At 38.2% G+C, this 17918-nt stretch overlaps 1 protein-coding gene across 2 annotated transcripts in view; it reads left to right on the forward strand.

The window, feature by feature from the left end:
• Positions 1-17918, forward strand: part of fras1 (Fraser extracellular matrix complex subunit 1) — a 121197-nt gene that overhangs the window by 22179 nt on the left and 81100 nt on the right. For both annotated transcript variants that reach the window (XM_081366311.1, XM_081366312.1), the window contains exons 3-9: positions 10174-10281; positions 10794-10886; positions 11315-11474; positions 13130-13263; positions 13487-13570; positions 16080-16181; positions 16954-17145. In XM_081366311.1, the coding sequence (XP_081222437.1) occupies positions 10174-10281; positions 10794-10886; positions 11315-11474; positions 13130-13263; positions 13487-13570; positions 16080-16181; positions 16954-17145 (873 nt within the window). The remainder of the gene's footprint in view (positions 1-10173; positions 10282-10793; positions 10887-11314; positions 11475-13129; positions 13264-13486; positions 13571-16079; positions 16182-16953; positions 17146-17918) is intronic.

The following is a 17918-nucleotide window of genomic DNA, read 5'->3' on the forward strand; positions in this document are numbered from 1 at the left end:
CCCTTTTTTAATCCCAAACATATGCTTATAATCCTCTTAGTACAGGCCCTTTTTGTTAAATGTCTAGCTCCCCTTCCAGTCCTTCTATTGAATCTGGAGGGAGCAGAGATAGGCTCATTGCAGTTGTCCTCCAAATTTGACATCCATCTGTCTCCAGCTCTCCAGCCCTCAGTGGGGTTTGGCTCAGCCGCAAACCTCTTGAGTTTTGTGATTGACTGCAGTTTTTTTCCACACAGTCGGCCTGTTTGCTCTGATAGGCTCCTGCTGGTCTCTAAAGCTGTCAAAGCTCTGAGCAATTTGTAATCCATACATCCTCATTTCCGCCCCATGGCCCAGTCCTTGCCCGGTCTGCCCTCAGGTATACCGTTCCAATGATAATTCACACAGGTTGCAGTATCAATATTATTGTTTTCAACTTCAGTCTAGTTTGGCAAAGGTGAAAGTCCCAAATGCTATTATTGTGGCATCGATATACAAACATCAAATTCAAAATGTAGCCGCGAGCAGCGATTATCGGGGTTCAAGTGCTTTAAGGCCTTTAAGGATACACATAAAAAGGTATTGTTTTATTTAGCAAGCATGTAATCGCTTATAGATCATAGATGGAAAAGACCATTTACAGCCAATACAGGTAGTTTACTAAGGAAATACATGGATTTTAAAGCCTTTTTTCACCTTTATAACAGTTAAAGTGGCACCTAGGCCTGATGTCCATAAAAGTCTCCATGCTTCTTTAGAATCATGTGACGCATGTCATGTGCACACCCAAGTTCTAAGCAAATCAGGCAGGAAGAGGGTCATTTTCATGGGATTTGCCATAGAAATACAAAATTTTTACACCTTTTTAACAGTTATTACCCCACCTATCAGGCCAATCTGGCCTGTGCATATTTCAATGCCTATTTTCTAAATGACTCCGCTATAGCTATCCAAAGGCCAAAGTAAAACATTTTTTTTTGATAATTATTGAGAGTTCCAAGAATTGTGCCGCAGGGGTTTTATCGAGGTTGAGCCAAAAACCTAGGACTAGTTTACCAAAGTTTTTTTTTTATAATCTCCAATATTTAAAGAACGATTCGATTGACAGTGGCGGTCCTAGAGGCAAAGTTGCTCAGAATGAGGAGTTCTACCATGCGGTATGATTGCCGTGGGCGTGTGTGAAAAATCGCACTGTATACAACTTTATTCACATGAAAAAACGCAAAGGCGCCCCCCTGGTGGCCGATTTCTTTTGAATTTCTCACAGGTCTCTAGGGCCGTGAGTCAAACAGGCCCAGCAACCTTGTCTTATAGCTGCTCATACTTCATTGGCTGCGCCGGCCACGTTTTTTGAGATACGTGAATGTCCTCAAAGGCATTCTTGGCACCTTGGACGAAGACACCGCATGTCAATTTCCAAGCCAATTAGACTTAGGGTTTCGAAGTTATAGCCATTTTTGTGTTTTTTTCCATGTTATAGCGCCACCACGTGGCCGGTCACCACGTTCTTTTTCACACAACCACAAAATGAGCTCTTACATATGTGCGTTGAGTTTGGGGAAAATATCTCATTCTGTTCACGAGTTATAGCTATATTAGGAAAAGTGGCTCCTCCCACTCTGAATGTTTGGCATCAAACTTTTTTTTGATAATTGTTTACAATCAGAACCCAGAGAATCTTGCTGTGCTGGTTTGGTTCCGATCGGGCCAAAAACCTAGGACTAGTTTATGAAAGTTTTTTTTTTTTTTTTTTTAAATCCAAAATACCCCAAAATTTAGCCAGGGCGACGATTGAATCCGATCGGGGCGAGCTTTGGAGACGTTGTAGACAGTGCGAGTACTACCAGCCCTCAAATTTTTAAGTCTCTATGACTTAAAGGTCCCGTTCTATGCCCCTTTTCACAAGATGTAAAATAAGTCTCTGATGTCCCCAGAGTGTGTATGTGAAGTTTGAGCTCAAAATACCCAACAGATCATTTTTTACAGCATACCGGGGCTCAGAAAAACGAGCCGTTTCAGTGTGTCCCCTTTAAATGCAAATGAGGTGCTGCTGGACGACACAGGGGGCGGAGCTTCATGAGCTCATGCTCAGTCTGTCAGGAAAAATTCATCTCACGGAATGATGATAATATCAGAAACTCTCAGTAACGGCGTTCATTTCGAGTCGGACAATAATGCCTACAGAGTCAGATTGCTGTATAGAGATGAAACAGGTATGGTTTAGTAGTTTAATTACGGTTGTTATAACGTATTTGTCATCTGCTTGTAGGCTATGTATCCATTATTTATTAATAGCCTACAAGTCTGCTGTCTGAATGATGATCAAACATGTACTGATGAGTTTAATAAAGTTTATTGTACATAACACAAAAGATGAAGCGTCAGTTTTACTTCAGAAAATCACCGTAAGAGCTGAGTAAACACAGTAGGCTAAGTTATAAGAAGTGCGCAAGTAGCCAGTAGAGTTGAGGGAGCATTCCTGTGGGCGGAGGTTAGTCAAGAAACGGTTCTGGTGATGTCACTAATGCAGGATGTAGAGGGATGTAGTCCAATCGAGCCGTTTTTTGTAGTCAACTTCTGTTAAATAAAATATCTCGCTTGGCATTGAACTTTGAGCTTTATAATTTTACAGATATTATTTATGCTCTAACAGCAACATTACACACTAACTAAAGTTTGAAACATGGAATCGCATGCAACGGGACCTTTAAGGTTTGGTCTGGCCGATCACTTTAAGGGAAGAATGCTGCTCTTGGGAAAATTTAACAATTACAATAGGGTTTCAGCGCTACGCGCATGAACACTTGAGACTTTTATATTTGGCTGGAGCTCTATAAAGCATTGAGTGACAACAACCTGTTCCAGGTTAAATATTGATTGAGTGCAAATAAGAAATGTTTTGATTCGCAAAAAGGCCAGTATGCCAGATGAGAACTAAATCGATACACATGCACAGTGTTCCTCGACAGACAACTGTTTACACAGACCATAGTCTAAGGCTGCATTTTAGTCAATAGTCAGGGGCAGCAGAGGTCCCCAACAGAGTGTTTGCTAAGGGTTTTGTTTTCATTTTAGAATTTTTATTTTAATATATAATACATAAACACCCCTAACTAATATAGAAAGTGCTGCACACTGTCATAGCTTGCAAAAATAAAAAAATAAAAAAGTAAAAACCATTTGAGAGCTTTGTCAGGCATTTTATTTTAAAAAATGTTTTTTTTTCTTTAATTTAATTTTTCATTGGCATTTCTTTGCAATAACACACCTCTGCAGGTCCTAACATTTAAAAAATCTTTCCTACAAACATTTTGAATTGTAGTGTATGTAGACGGAATTTAGATTTCTGATTCAATTTATATTTGCAAGCAAAATAATTGACCAAGAGTGAACTGACTCACCTGTTGGTATAAATCTGTTTGATCAACCATCCAGCACATAATTGTTAACCATTAACACACTGCCTGCATTCTTCAGTGTCGGAAACAGCACTCTTAAAGTGGTCCCTTTTTCATGGCAAATCTCCCACATTGTTTGACCAATCCCGCCCCAAGAACAGGTTTTCTACAAAGCCAGTTTTTGTAAATAATTTACCATCACTCTTTCACCACCTGAGCCGTCCAAAGAGCTTCCTAGAGTGCAGTGTTGTTGTTTTCCCTGTCATCTTTCAAGGTTTTTAGCATTCATAATTCAATAGGTATGTAGGACAGAAGTGCTCATTGAAGTGAAGTGATCGTTTGTATATCATAATAGATCATGATCATAATAGTTTGTATTAAGGTACAAATAATGTGAAATTCATGTAGAAATCATCTGTCAGTGTTAATAAATCATTGCTGACAGAATAAAGCCAGATTGAGCTTCATTAGTGGCGTGGATATAGTTAATATTTTAATGCTTTCAACACAATTTGAAGCTCTTGGCTTTTTCCTATTTTTTATTAAAAATAACAAGCTGTAAGACAGAAACTGTGAATTATTGAAAAGCCTGTCTGCACTGGTCATGGTGTTTGACCACATGCAGAGGAGTTTATCTAAAAAAAATGTTCCTTTTCCTCCTTAATTTCCTCTTCACTTTCATTACGTCCATGTTTTTTATCTTCTAACACTAAGTGTCTCCACTTATACCCTAATACACACCAAGTATTTCAATGGCTCCATTATTCAGCTTCCCTCCAGTCAAACTGAAAGCTGCTTTCTGCAATAATGTATCATATTATTTGAGTGCAATCAACTAAAATGTCCATGATACATCTGCTCTGTAAATTTGTAAAAAAAAAAAAAAAAATTGCTCTGTAAATTTTTTCTGTCTTTTAAAAGTGCTGTCAAATTCTGAAGGGCTTTTGAAACTTTCTCTTAGTTCTAAGAAACGTACAGCCATATTTATTCCTGTTTTTATTTTTCTGAAAAGAATGACAGTGATGATAACACATGTTGCCATTTAATGACAGTAATTCTTATTTTCCTGCATCTATGACATCAGGACTGTTATCAGAGATGATTATTGAGTGATTATCAATGATTATTGATTACTTACGAGGTTTCCAAGTCATTTACAAATGCGGTGATGAGATGTGGATATAGAGCTGCATAACATAAAGGTGAAGCTATAATTTATTTGTTTCTTTTTATGTTGGAGCTAAACTATGTACATGTCTTGACAGCCTTCATTTTAGTCATAATTTCAGTGTTTACATCAGGGACCAGAAGATTTTAAACTGCGCATGGAAAATTGAATTCTCACAGAGTAGTGGAGATGAGGGAAGATACACGTTCAGTTTTCCATATGAGACACGTCTCTGCTCGTTCAGAACGCAGTAATTATCACATTTGCTTTTGAATGGAAGAACTGTACAGGCTATTAAAAATAACAAAGAGAGAATAAATCCACTCTGGGACATTTAAATTAGTTTTAATATAAAAACGAAGCATAATTAGACGCTATATAGTTGTAAAAGTTTCCACATCAACGTTTTTATGATGTTTCTTCCTGCTTTAATTTCCCTAAACAAGATGTGACCATTTGAGCATATTTGTGCAGTGATAAATAGATTTAGACATCCTTTTTGGCAACCTTTTAGTCTCACCGCTTGCCTTGCAAGAAATTTGCATATAATCATGCTTGGCTGGCATAAGAAAGAAGTTGTGTAGAAGGCAATTGAAGTGCAGAAACTGAATACATTTGAATGTATTCAAGCCCATATTTATTCAAAGGAACAGCAGACATAGCGCTGTGTCTTTAACATGCCATCCTTTCATAAAACATGGTGCCAGATGTCCCTCATGCATTTTGCATCATTTTGTTACTAAAGAGAGGGTCACCCATGGCTTTTTTTTTTCACATATGCCCACTCTGCCCAGGAATGTCAGAGACAAGGTTTTGTAACAGAACACTAACAAATCACTTTTTATTTTTACTGGACTTGTGAACAACTTGCTGGGATTTTTGATCATGGTGATCTATGATGTTTTGTTTTATGAGCACCATATTTCATGTGAGTAATTAATTAATCAATTAATTTAACACAAAATAGGCAGCAAGTTGGACGTTATAAACTATCATTAAAAAAATTTGTGGTTTGTAAGTTTTTTTCTCTCTGAAAGGACACATTCAATTGATAAAAGGTGAAGACATAGGTTTCGGTTTCAAATAAATGCTGGTCTTTTGAACTTTCCGTTCTTCAAAAATGTTTTCACAAAAATATTAGGCCTAAGCAGCACAACTGTTCTCAACATTGATAAGAAATCTTTCATGAACACCAAATCAGGACATTAGAATGATTTCGGAAGGATTGTGTGACACCGAAGACTGGAGTAATGCTCATTTTTTTAAACTGTAATAATATTTCACAATATTACTGTTTTTACTGTATTGTTTATTAAATAAATGCAGCATTTGCAGCTTTGAGTGGTATACAATGAAAACAATGCAAAACATTGCAACACATTTTTACTGATGCTTTCAAGAGAATGTTTTTGTGCAGAATGTGCAGCAACAATGTATAATACATTAGCAAAAAATTAACATTTCTCTAACTGCTTTGTCATCCCACACGACCAATACCATCCATATAATTGATGTAGGATGTGCTTATATAAGATCTCTCAAACTGTAGGTTAAGTTGCATTGGTTGTAACTTTGGCCGTCAGCCACTGCTTTAGTGGACTGAATTGGCTGGGGGACACGATTTAGCACATTCTCTAATTGAATTAGTCTGTGCAATGGTTCGGTTCTGGCTGATCTCTCACTGCCTAAATCAAGGCCAGCTCAATTTGGACTCAATTACCTTCTGCTTGCTTGGCTAGTAGTCTTTAGCTTATAGAATTGAAATAGGAACATTTACATGTGACCTTGAGGGTTTTAATGTGATGTTTTCACCCAGATACATTTTTTTTAAACTCCATTTAAATAGCCACTGCTGTTATTACTTTGAGTAGAGACTTTCTAGAGACATGATACTTTAGAATGACACAGAAACAGAAGATAAATTGTTTTCTTCGCTATACAGTCTCAAATCCTCCAGTGCACACAAGAGACCATTTGTCTGTGGGTAATGGTGTGTATCTGAATTGTACCTGAGTGGCCCACCAAATATGTCACATTACTTCCTCAGCTGATTTATCAAATATGTTCTGTCACACAAACTCTGGTGTGGCCTGGAGATTGTGCAGATATACCTTACCCACAGTATGCTCCTGTTAGCTTAAACAAGTTAGTTGGTCCAGATCCAGACCTATCTTTAGCTTCAGCAACAAGTGTCCTTATTTGTCGATTCTTCTCATACGTTGTTCCAAGCGGGGCCAGGGCCGGGGCTCATTCAAGCTTTTACTTTGTGTTTAAGACAACCCAATACATCAACCAAATAGCTTTTTTGACAGGGATACCCGTTCTCTCTTCTTTTTGGGGAAGGTGTGTATGTGCCTCCAAAACCACCTTTAGAAAACCTCAGCTTTAGTGTGTAGTAATATAAGGTTTAAAATGTTCTATTATAGTATTATTTGAATGTAAAACTTTGTGGAAAATATTCATAGTAACTTGCATTGACCTACTGCACTGAAGTTGCTCTGTTAGGACACCTTTGTGAACTTAGAGAGAAAAGACTTACTATACATTGTATTTACTGCAAATATAGCTCAGAAAACTAAACTCTGAGATTTTTCTTTTTTAAATGGTTTGATGTTTTGTGATGTAATGCAATTAAATTCAGACATTTTTAAATACCAAAAATAGTTAATAGTTTTGGTTTTAATGAACAATAACACTGTTTAAATGTGTCATAACATTTTGAATGCTGTATATACGTATATACCTGATTAGAAACTTAAGTAACTGCGTTGCTCCTCATGGAAATGTTTTGTGACTCATTTTTAATTTATAGATCTTAAATGTCAGAGCTTTTTCCTCACAATTAACTTAAAGTGCCCCTATTATGCTATTTTAAAGTTGACTAATTTTGTTTTGGAGGTCTTCTACAAGAGGTTTACATACATCAAAAGTCAAATTAACACTTTCATTTTCGCATAATATACACTGCACATCACCACATTGTTCAATGATTCTCAAACAACTTGATGAATGAATCATTCTCTCTAAATCCCTCCTTTCTGTGGGCTCCTTTGCTCGGATTGGCCAGACGGCCCAATCTGTTGTGATTGGTTTACCGCTTACAGTGTGTGTCGGACAGTGTGTGAATTTCAGCTCATGAGGCTTTCTCAGTGATCAGCGATACAGCTTTGCAGAATGTTCACATTCGTTGATATTACACACTACATGAAAGGGAATATTCGAAAAATCATAATAGGGGCACTTTGAATATATATTTTCATTAGACAGGTGTCAATCTTAGACTGCTGTCATTTCATTTGTATTACTTTTGTGTTTGGAGCACACATTTCTGTGGCCTAATTTGTTCAGCTGACAAAAAATTCATTATCTCAAAGCCGTAGCTTGCTCAAAAATGCGCCAAACTCTGCTGGAGAAATACAACAATCTCTCAGTAATTACTGAAAAATAAAATAAATTTAACTTCAGGGCCTTGCTTATGTAACCGACTATGCAATAGGAACAAAGCTAATGTGAGTGAACAAGAAGCAGATGTTTTGATTCTTAGTTCTACCTCAGGTGCAGACAGTTGTTTCAGACTTATCATTTTGATTGGTTTGATAAAATTATTATTTTATGAAATGTCAGGAGTTTTGTGAGTAATGTCCCACAGAGGGTTTTGTCAAATTATGATTAAGGTAAGAAATCACATCACACTTTTTCTTTTAATTCTCCTGCCCTTATTAAGGCTCTTGGTTAAAGTTCAACCAAAAAAATAAAATCTAAAATAATTTCTAATAATCTTTCATTTGAAGCTTGACAGCCTCGGTTATCATTTGCTTTCTTTTTGTGGAAAGGAGTAGCCATAATATTCTTCAAAAATTTACTTTTGTGTTTCAGAGAATAAAGAATGTCACATGTTCTCGGAATAATGCATATTTTCATTTTTGAATGTGCTGTCCCTTTAACATATTAATGTATTCAAAGCTTATTTCCCCCATGACATGGCTAAATTTGTGCAATGTTACATTTTCACAATTTTATCTGAATGTGCTGCATGCCACACATCACATTAGATGCGTTTTTAGAACACTAACAACCGAGATTCTATCACCACCCTGGGCCTCTGGATACCACGGGCAGTTTGCTGAGAATATTGACTGTCCTCAGATCTTTCTGAGCTAGCCATTCAAAGCCACGCTGGGGCCATTCCCCATTAAGACATCTGTGCAGAGTGTCACTTCAGAGGCTAGGTGCTGTGCTGAAATGCCCAACCCATCAACACTTGCTCAAAATGTCAGTTTGACAAGATGCCTCCTCAGGATAGCTGTCACTGTGTGTGATTTATAATACAACTGAACAGAATTTATGATCAGAAAGAGCAAATCAAAGTTTTGTGTGTATATACTGTAGTGTCACATGTATGTTCTGTTTTGGTTTAGTTTTCAGTCATTTCTATGTTTGGTTTTGCCTGAGTTCCCGGTCGGTCATAGCCTAGAAATCTAGACGCACCCTAACGGCAGCAAAATGTATTTTGCAGCCAGGGCAGTCTAGCAACTCTCCACTGACTTTCGAGCTGCAAAAACCTAAATTGGGTCAGGCCAATCACGTTGTCTATAGAGTAGGCGGGGCGGGCTTAACATAATGACGACAGAGTTGCGACGGTTCCCTGCCACTTGAAAACAAAGAATGACGGCTGCTGCTGGCGAACATCTTTCGAATCGGCTTTGTCCGCGACTCTGGAGGACTTGGAGTTAGGTTTTTCTTTGAGAAAAGAGCAAAGAACGGCACTTAAGTCATTCTTAAAAAAAGGAAGATGTGTTCGTAGTTTTGCCGGCCAGATATGGCAAAAGTTGAATCTATCAACTAGCTCCACTGTTGGGAAAACGCTGTCCTATTGCGCGCAGAGGGAATTTGAAAGACAGCCGTTTATCCCGCCCCTCGGATTGAGCCGTGTCTATGGTGAGTTGCCAGACCCAACATCCTGATGTAGGTCTGGCTTGCCAGGCTAGGTCGGTCACTGATTCATCAAAAATAACTTGTTCATGAACTTGTTTAATGTTTCATTCACTCTCGCCTTTCTTGAAGTTTTTTGAAAAAACCCTTTTTGAAAAAAGAAAAACCTGTTTGAGGACCAATCCAAACTCCAGCATGGTTCTCTGTCTGTTTGTCTTTCTGCTTGGATTAGTTCAGGAAAAAGGCTAGCTTGACATAAAGGAGGCTTCTCCTCTGTTTTACCTCTCTGTTCATCTGATACCTTTAAAGCAGGAGGTCCCTCAGGCAAGACTGTTAATAGATCTTAAAATACTAAAGTAAAAGCTTTTATCTGTTGATGCTCTAACATTTATTGTTGGAAATGGGAATGTGTGGGGTTAAATGCAAGACAGCTTTACTATTTCTAATGGCCATGTTTAATGGTTTCAGTTAAGACTTTCTAACAAAAATATTCTGAAGCCTTTTTGAAAATTGATGATTGGGAATGTTTAGTGGGTAGGGATATTACTGTTCTTGGCATCATTATTAGAGCTTTGACTTCTTTTTATGTTTTCATCTCCAGATGTCAGGGAATTACTTTTTAGTGTTGATCAACTGAGAGTTGATAGCATTTGGTGTGCATGGATTTATGTCTTTGTACCTTTTTTCCTGTTATAGAACAATACATCATGGAAACCAGACACCTGTCAAGACTGCATCTGCTATAATGATATTGTCATCTGCAAACCCACTCGCTGCCGAAATCCCCAATGTGACTTTCAGAGGGTAAGAATAAAGTAATTTCTCATGGGCCATTAAAAAGGGGCAATAACAGTACCTGAGTAGATGAATGCAATGTTTTCTAGCAATGAAAGCGGTTTAATTGAAAAAACAACAACAACAAAAACAATTAAACATTAATGCTTTTGGTCCAATTAAAACCAATACTAAGAATGCTGTTATAAATGGTAAGAATGATGAGGGTTCTACCAAGACATTCATAAGAGAATTCAATTTTACCTGGTTCTCAAAGGATTTCTACAACAGTTAGTACTGGTCCTCAAAAGTGGTGTTGTTGCTGGTGACATCACTATGCTAGTTTATGAGTTACTCATTGAATCATTCACAACTTACAATATATCAATAATACTAAAATAACACTGGTTGCAAAGACGAATATTTTTGCTCATTGCTCCTGAGTCCTGATAAAGCTTTCTCTGAAGTGTATTTTCATTCATAAAATCTATCTCTGGGATGCTAATGCATCTCTTGAAATGTTTCTTTGGATGTTTTCCAAGGGTGAACGCTTGAGAATCCCACCCAACAAGTGCTGTCCGGAATGTTTCGCGCAGTTGCCCGGCATTTGTCACCATGAAGGAACGGTTTATGGGGTAAGTGACACTTCTTATGACACAACTCCAATGAAAGATGCTCTAAGCCTCATCCTGTCCTTTAGCTAATCTTCCCACTTCTGGTTGAGCACCCGGCTCGTTGCTTGCTTCGTTTTGTGCACAAAGGCATTCTTGTTTGTGTTCCACTCTTCCCTGACAGAGCAAGCTTCTTTTTTGTCCCAATCACCCCTGCTAAAGAGCCACTTGGTGCTCTGTTTAGGATTCAAGCAGTGTAGCTTCCAAGTCAAGTAGCATTTATTTTGGGGAACAAGCTGTGTTGGCAGTGGGGCTCAAAACAAGAAGTGATATTTGGCATGTTTGCACACATTTAAAGTTAACCGTCTATTTCATGTTTTTATGGAATAATATCAACATGTCTCTTCAACCATGTCCTGATCCACCACTCTCTCTCTCTCTCTCTCTCTCAGCATGACAGTCAATGGAGTAATTCCAAATGTTCGGTGTGTACATGTTCTCATGGGAAGGTGACCTGCAGGCCACGTGATTGTCCTCCTCTTAGTTGTGGGAAAGACCAGAGTCCTTTCATCCCAGAGGGAGACTGCTGTCCTGTATGCACTCATAATGGAGGTACAGTAAGCTACAACATTTATTTCATGCACAGCTTGATGGCATACTATGTTGCTTGTGAAAGTGACTACTTTTCTCCCACTGTTTCAAGTTTTGAAAAAAAATTGTGCTATTGTATTTAAGAATTTAGTTTCCTCGTGGAACTCATGACATCACATATCTTTAACGTTTTTTTTTTTTTTTTTACTATTTATTGAATGAAAATTAATAGTATTTTCTTTTTTGTTTCCTTTTATAAAAAAAAAATAGTTCACTTTCAGTTTTATTTTAGTGTCCCTAGTGAAAAAACTTATACCAAAATGTTTTTTTTAATATGTAGTATACTTGATACTAAGTATACTACAAATCCATTAAAATTTTTACTGACAAATTGCTTGAGACTTACTGATATAAATATGATAATAAAAATGTATTTGGAGTACTTTATTGCACAATGCACATTTCTTAATATTACCCTAAAATGTGTTTTAATATCAGTATTAGTAATGATAGTATGATCTCTGTATAACATCAGTCTTTAAATGCATGATATTTAAAGTGCACCTAAAGTGTACTTGCAATAGTTCCACTTTAGCACAATCAAATGTACTTAAATATATCTTTAGTTGGACCTCAGTACTATTTCCGGATAACTAAAGTGCATTAAGTACAAAATTAATCGTTCCAGTTTAGCAGACTTTAAGTATACCAATTTAGTATACCAAAAGTACAATTGCAGGGTATTTATATTAAGTAGCCTACATACATGTAAATGTATTTGTTGTAAACTTAGCATAAAATAAATGTATTTTAAATACATTTTAGTATATTTATTTTTTACTAAGCTTTTCTAGGCCAAATACACTGGAAATGATTATTTATATCTATATTTATTTATTTACTTATTTATTTATATCTGCTAATTTATAAATGTACATGTTAAAGTCAGTATGTGAGTCTCACTGAACTCATTGTGATCAATTTATCCATGCATATTTTTAATTTGTTATTTTTATTTTTTGACCATGTCATTTTTAATCTTCAATAATTAAGTCTGCTTAAATCCCCGCACCTTTTTTACAATCGACTGCAAGCTCACATTCAGATCTGCCTCCATCCATTCAAAAACCAGTGGTCATGATCAAGACCCCGTCTTACTTTTTCTTTTTCTTTTTTGATAATCTGTTTCCCTGAGATGTATGTCACAATACACAATAACTGATCTGACGTTACTCCCGTTACATTGCAATTTTAAAGATGATGTGTGTAGTTTCTAGTGGCCTCAGATGCATTTGTGATCTGTTTGAGTGGCTATAACAGCATTGGCTCAACCAATGAATTTCCCCAACAATGACTGTTGTAGTGTTTAAAACTGGTTTGAAAACAGCCATTATTTTTGCATTTCTGTTTGGTGTCACTAGTGGCACAGATATAGCACATTTCAGTTTTTTACATGTGAGCCATGAAGTTAGTAGCAATCATCTGTTTGCCTCAGATCCTGTTCTCTTTGTTGAATGTTTTGCTGATTGTTTTTAAAAGGCTTTCTTTTCTTAGCTACTGTATATGAGTCCCAAGAGGGTTTATTCTGCTGTCTTAGACTAATGATGTGGGGTTTTTTTCTTCAGAGATCTTAGTACTTTTTTTGCAATTATAAAAAGCTCTTTCCCACTCCATAGCTTCATGCACCTGGGAAGGCCGTGAGTACAGAGATGGGATGGATTGGACATCCAGCCCCTGTACAAAGTGTAGATGCGGAAATGGCCGCGTTGAATGCCTGGTTGCGGAGTGTCAGCCTGTTACATGCAAAGCGGTCAGTAACAACCCTGAACTGTCAGTTGTGCTTTGTGTTTTGATCTGTCGGTAATAGTCAAGGCAAAAAACAATGCTGCATGTCTAGATGTGTAAACTACTGTTATCTTCCACATTATCTCTAAAACTAGTTAAATGAACCCTGTTTAAATGTTATCACTTACTAAAAAAGAGTTGTTCTAGCTATTAAAAACAGCATGTTGATGTACTTGTTTAATTTGCAGAATGAGAACCTGGTGGTTCAGGCAGGACAGTGCTGTCCGCAATGTGAGCAGAATCCCTGCATGGAGGCGGGGAATGAGTACAAGGTAAGCCAGAAAGCAGATTAGAGACAGGTAAAAAATACATAGAGATCTAAAGGCAGAGATAGATTGAGAATGACAGATGTGATATAGTACATGTCTGTATTATGGAAGACCTTTTCAGGGAGGTGATGGTAAGTGTGGGTTAAAGTGTGTTCATCATTCATACTTTGGCAGATGAGTTGAGGGTAGAGCCATGTCTGAGTCCGATGTGTGTGATGTGCCTGTTTCACTCATTCATCAACACATTTCTCTTTACCTTATATCCTCTTTTGTTCCTAGCTTCATTGTTCACACATAATACACATTATTCCCTCAACTGACTTTTCATCTGTTTGCTAGGTCTCTCTAAATCTGCCGTTTTAGTTTGCTTTATTAACATAAAAAAACTTACATTTGTATTGCCAAAGCATTTATAGCATTGCTGCATACAATAATAACTTGTGCAATGTAAAAGAAAAAAACAATATGTGTATAATATTATGAATAAACAAATCTAGCAGTAAATAAAATAAAATATTACCAGTCAAAAAATGTAATAATGTAAAATAATAGCACAATTTAAAGCAAATCAAGTTTATATTAATACATAACTTATATACATTTATATTAATGGACTGTGTATTTAAGATGGATAAATTAAAGTATATGATTAAATGTGATATAAAAAATATATTACTAATGAGCAACAGTTTAGTGATGGACACACACATTCATGTCCTCTTTAATACAATTGTCAAACCACCAGAGCCAATATTATGATAGAAATGCTGTATAATATTCAGACAGTGGTTGAATCATATGTTTTTTTTTTTTTGTGATTAATTCTTAAATTATTCCAGTTGATCCCCTCAGCTCTGAATATACGGTTCACACAACCGTCTCCAAAATCTCTCATCAGCTTGCCATTTAGGGCTGTTTCTCTCTTCGGCGTGTTCTCAGCGAACACGTCCCACTCAGTGGAATTCAGCTCTTTTGATCGCAGTGGATTGTGCGAAAGTAAAGCAAGGATTTAGGGAGGATAACATTCACCAGTCTTTTCATCTCCTTGTAGTACTTGTCTTGTTCACTACAGCAGTGGCTGAAATTGTCATTTATTCTAAATGAATTATGTGCTGTAATGCATTCTACTGCTAAATCTTTGAACAACTTTGAGATGCCATAAAAAATGAAGCTATATAGAGTATATAGTATTAATGACATACAACGATGATCCAAAACAATGCTGCCTAATATGCTGTTGCCGTGTGCCGTGTGCCGACAAAACAGAGCAGACCCGCCGAGGCTTCGACTCTATAAGACCCCTGAAGGTGTCCTGTAATATCTGGCACTAAGACTTTAGCAGCTGATCCTTCAAGTCCTGTAGGTTGTGAGGTGGAGCTGCAGTGGATTGGACTTGTTGTTGGTCCAGCACATCCCACAGATGCTCAATCAGATTGAGATCTGGGGAACCTGGAGGCCAGGGCAACACCTTGAACTCTTCATCATGTTCCTCAAACCATTCTTGAACAATGTGTGCATTGTGGCAGGGCGCATTTTCATCAGGAAATACCATTGCCATGAAGGGGTGTACCTAGTCTGCTACATTTAGGTAGATGGCAAGTGTCAACTTGACGTCCACATGAATGTCCAGTCCCAGGGTTTCCCAGCAGAACATTGCCCAGAGCATCACACTTCCTCCACCGGCTGTCATCTTCTCACAGTGCCTGCCTGTTGGCATTGCTTCCTTAGGTAGATGGCGCACACTTACTCAGCCAAAGGAAAACAGGACTGATCAAACCAGGCTACCTTCTTCCACTGCTCCAAGGTCCAGTTCCAACACTTGTGTGCCCATTGTAGGTGCTTTCGACAGTGGACAGGTCATCATGGGCTCTCTGACTGGTCTGTGGCTATGCAGCCCCATACGAAAAGGGAGCAATGCAATGTGTGTTGTGACACATTCCTCCCGTAACCATCATTAAACTTTTTTGTGACTTGTGCGACAGAAGACCTTCAGTCAGTTCAGATCAGATGGGATAGCTTTGTTTGCCCTCATGCATCGATGAGCCTTGGATGCCCAACACCCTGTCGCCGGTTTGTGGTTTGTCCCTCCTCAGACCACTGTTGGTAAATTTTCACCACTGCTGACCAGGAGTAACTCACAAGCCCTGCCGTTTCAGAGATGCTCTGACCCAGTCGTCTTGCTGTAACAAGTTGGCCCTCGTCAAAGTCTCTCAGGTCTTTGCTCCTGCCCATTTCCCCTGCATCCAACATGATGATTACAAGAACTGATTGTTCGCTTACCATCTATTCAACCCAGACATTGACATGTGAGCTTGTTAGGAGATAAGATAAGTTAGGAGTTACCTTTGTAAGTCGCTTTGAATAAAAGCGTCTGCTAAATGTTTAAATGAGATGATCAACATTTTTAGTTTCACCGCTGTGACTAATAATAGTTTGGCTCCACACAGACCACAGTGTATATGTTCCATTGACACTGATTATTTTTTTTGTGTATGTCTGTGTGTGTTTTTAGCATGGTGTGCCGTGGCAGAGGGGCAGCTGTATCACCTGTGTGTGTGATCGCGGTCAGTCCCGCTGTCAAACGGAGAAGTGCCCTCCTCTCCACTGTGACAAGGTCAGCAGAAATCCATTACACCCCAACACTTCATGTCAAAGACAGTTACTTGACTAGCAAACTTACTGAGAAGATCACGAAAGAGAAGCTGCTGGCCAACTGACTAGTATATTTTATAATTTAATAGAATCTCACTTTGATTCTTGTGGTTTATGCTTCTTAAGCCTGAAAGTAATAGTTAGGATTTTTCATCATCTATTATTGTTTGCGCTATATATTTTGCATTTTGTCTGTTGCTCCGGGGTGTTTTCCATCTCAGTCTTTTGCTTTCATGCAAAATTTATGATCTTATGTGCTGTGCTTTATAACAATACTTTTATGTCTTACCTTAATAAGTGTAAAACCTTAAAGAGCGTGAAATCACCCCATGAGATCAAAATGAGAATTTAATGGCTTTTTCATTCATATCTATTAACGTTTAGTCCATTTATATGCTAAAAGTTGGCAAAATTCATTTTTTAGCAGTTATACAGATTTTAAAATGATTGTTTTTCTCATACTGGCAATTTTCCTAAATAGGGATGAGCCCTTCAGTTACTCTCGCCCAAACTTCCCAAACTTCCAAATACGTCATCACACTTGTAAAACAATATCGTGGGGTCTTTAAAGAAATATCCTGGGTTAGATAAATCTTAAGCTCAATTTAAGGGATATCATTTTTTACAATGGATTTTCTTTTGTTTTTACAAACTGAGGCACAAGACAAAACTATTTGATGTGAATGAGCAAGTGTGTTTATAATACAGTTTGTGCTAACATGTGTTCATCTCAGGGTCAGATGAAGGTCAAGCGAGCTGGCCTGTGCTGTGAAGATTGTGTCCAGTCTAAAGGCAGCTGCCTCTATGAGGGCATCATACGTTACCATGGCGATATGTGGAACGGCACGGGTTGTGAGTTCTGCATGTGTGAACGGGGTCAGGTGCTGTGCCAACGGGTCGAGTGTGCCAGATCGGAGTGCCCACGGGTATGTGTCCAAATTTCGATGCAGAGCCATCAGCAGGAACACATGCTTGCCCTATTCATTAAAAGAAACAATTAACAAGCTCAGCTGGGGGATGTCCTATATACCGCCATTAAAAATTATTAGGGCAAAATATAGTAAGAGATTTTAAAACCTGGGGCACATTATATCTATGGTCATTTGTCCTGGTTATGAATTATAACCAGGGTCCGAAATTAACACCCGCCAAGCGCCAAATGCGGGTAAATTTTCTGTTTGGCGAGTAAATCTCAAAAGGCTATCCGCCACACTGGCGGGTGAATGTTCATAACAAAATATGAAATTTTAAGCGCGCACGCACGAGCAGAGAGAGAGAGCGAGTCCCGGCCGCGCGCGCGCACTCACTCACCATTCAGAGCGGTCAAGCTTCCCAGTACTTTTTGACAAACGTCCTTGACAGGGTGGCCAGAGTTTCTTTGCAGCTCAAGTCGGCGGCGGTGTGTACGTACAGTTAACGCTCTTTCTGTTGACGGCGCTGAGGAAAAAGAAGCTGTCGCCGCCCATTTGTGTCCTCCTGCGGTGCCATCAAAGCCGTGCAGAACGTCTTCAGCACTCGCGGATCGTGCATATTTCCGCCGCTGCTTCTGTTTACACACCATGGTCGTTCTTTTCTCGAGAAAAGGAGTTTTCTCATAGCGTTTGCAACGCAATACTCGTTCCCTTATCTCTCAGGGAACCGAACCGAGTAAGTTACGTTCTGCCTCTTACCACAGTCAGGTAACAAAACTCACAAATTA

Source organism: Scardinius erythrophthalmus (genome assembly GCF_964197995.2).
Source record: "Scardinius erythrophthalmus genome assembly, chromosome: 5".
Lineage (NCBI taxonomy): Eukaryota > Metazoa > Chordata > Actinopteri > Cypriniformes > Leuciscidae > Scardinius > Scardinius erythrophthalmus.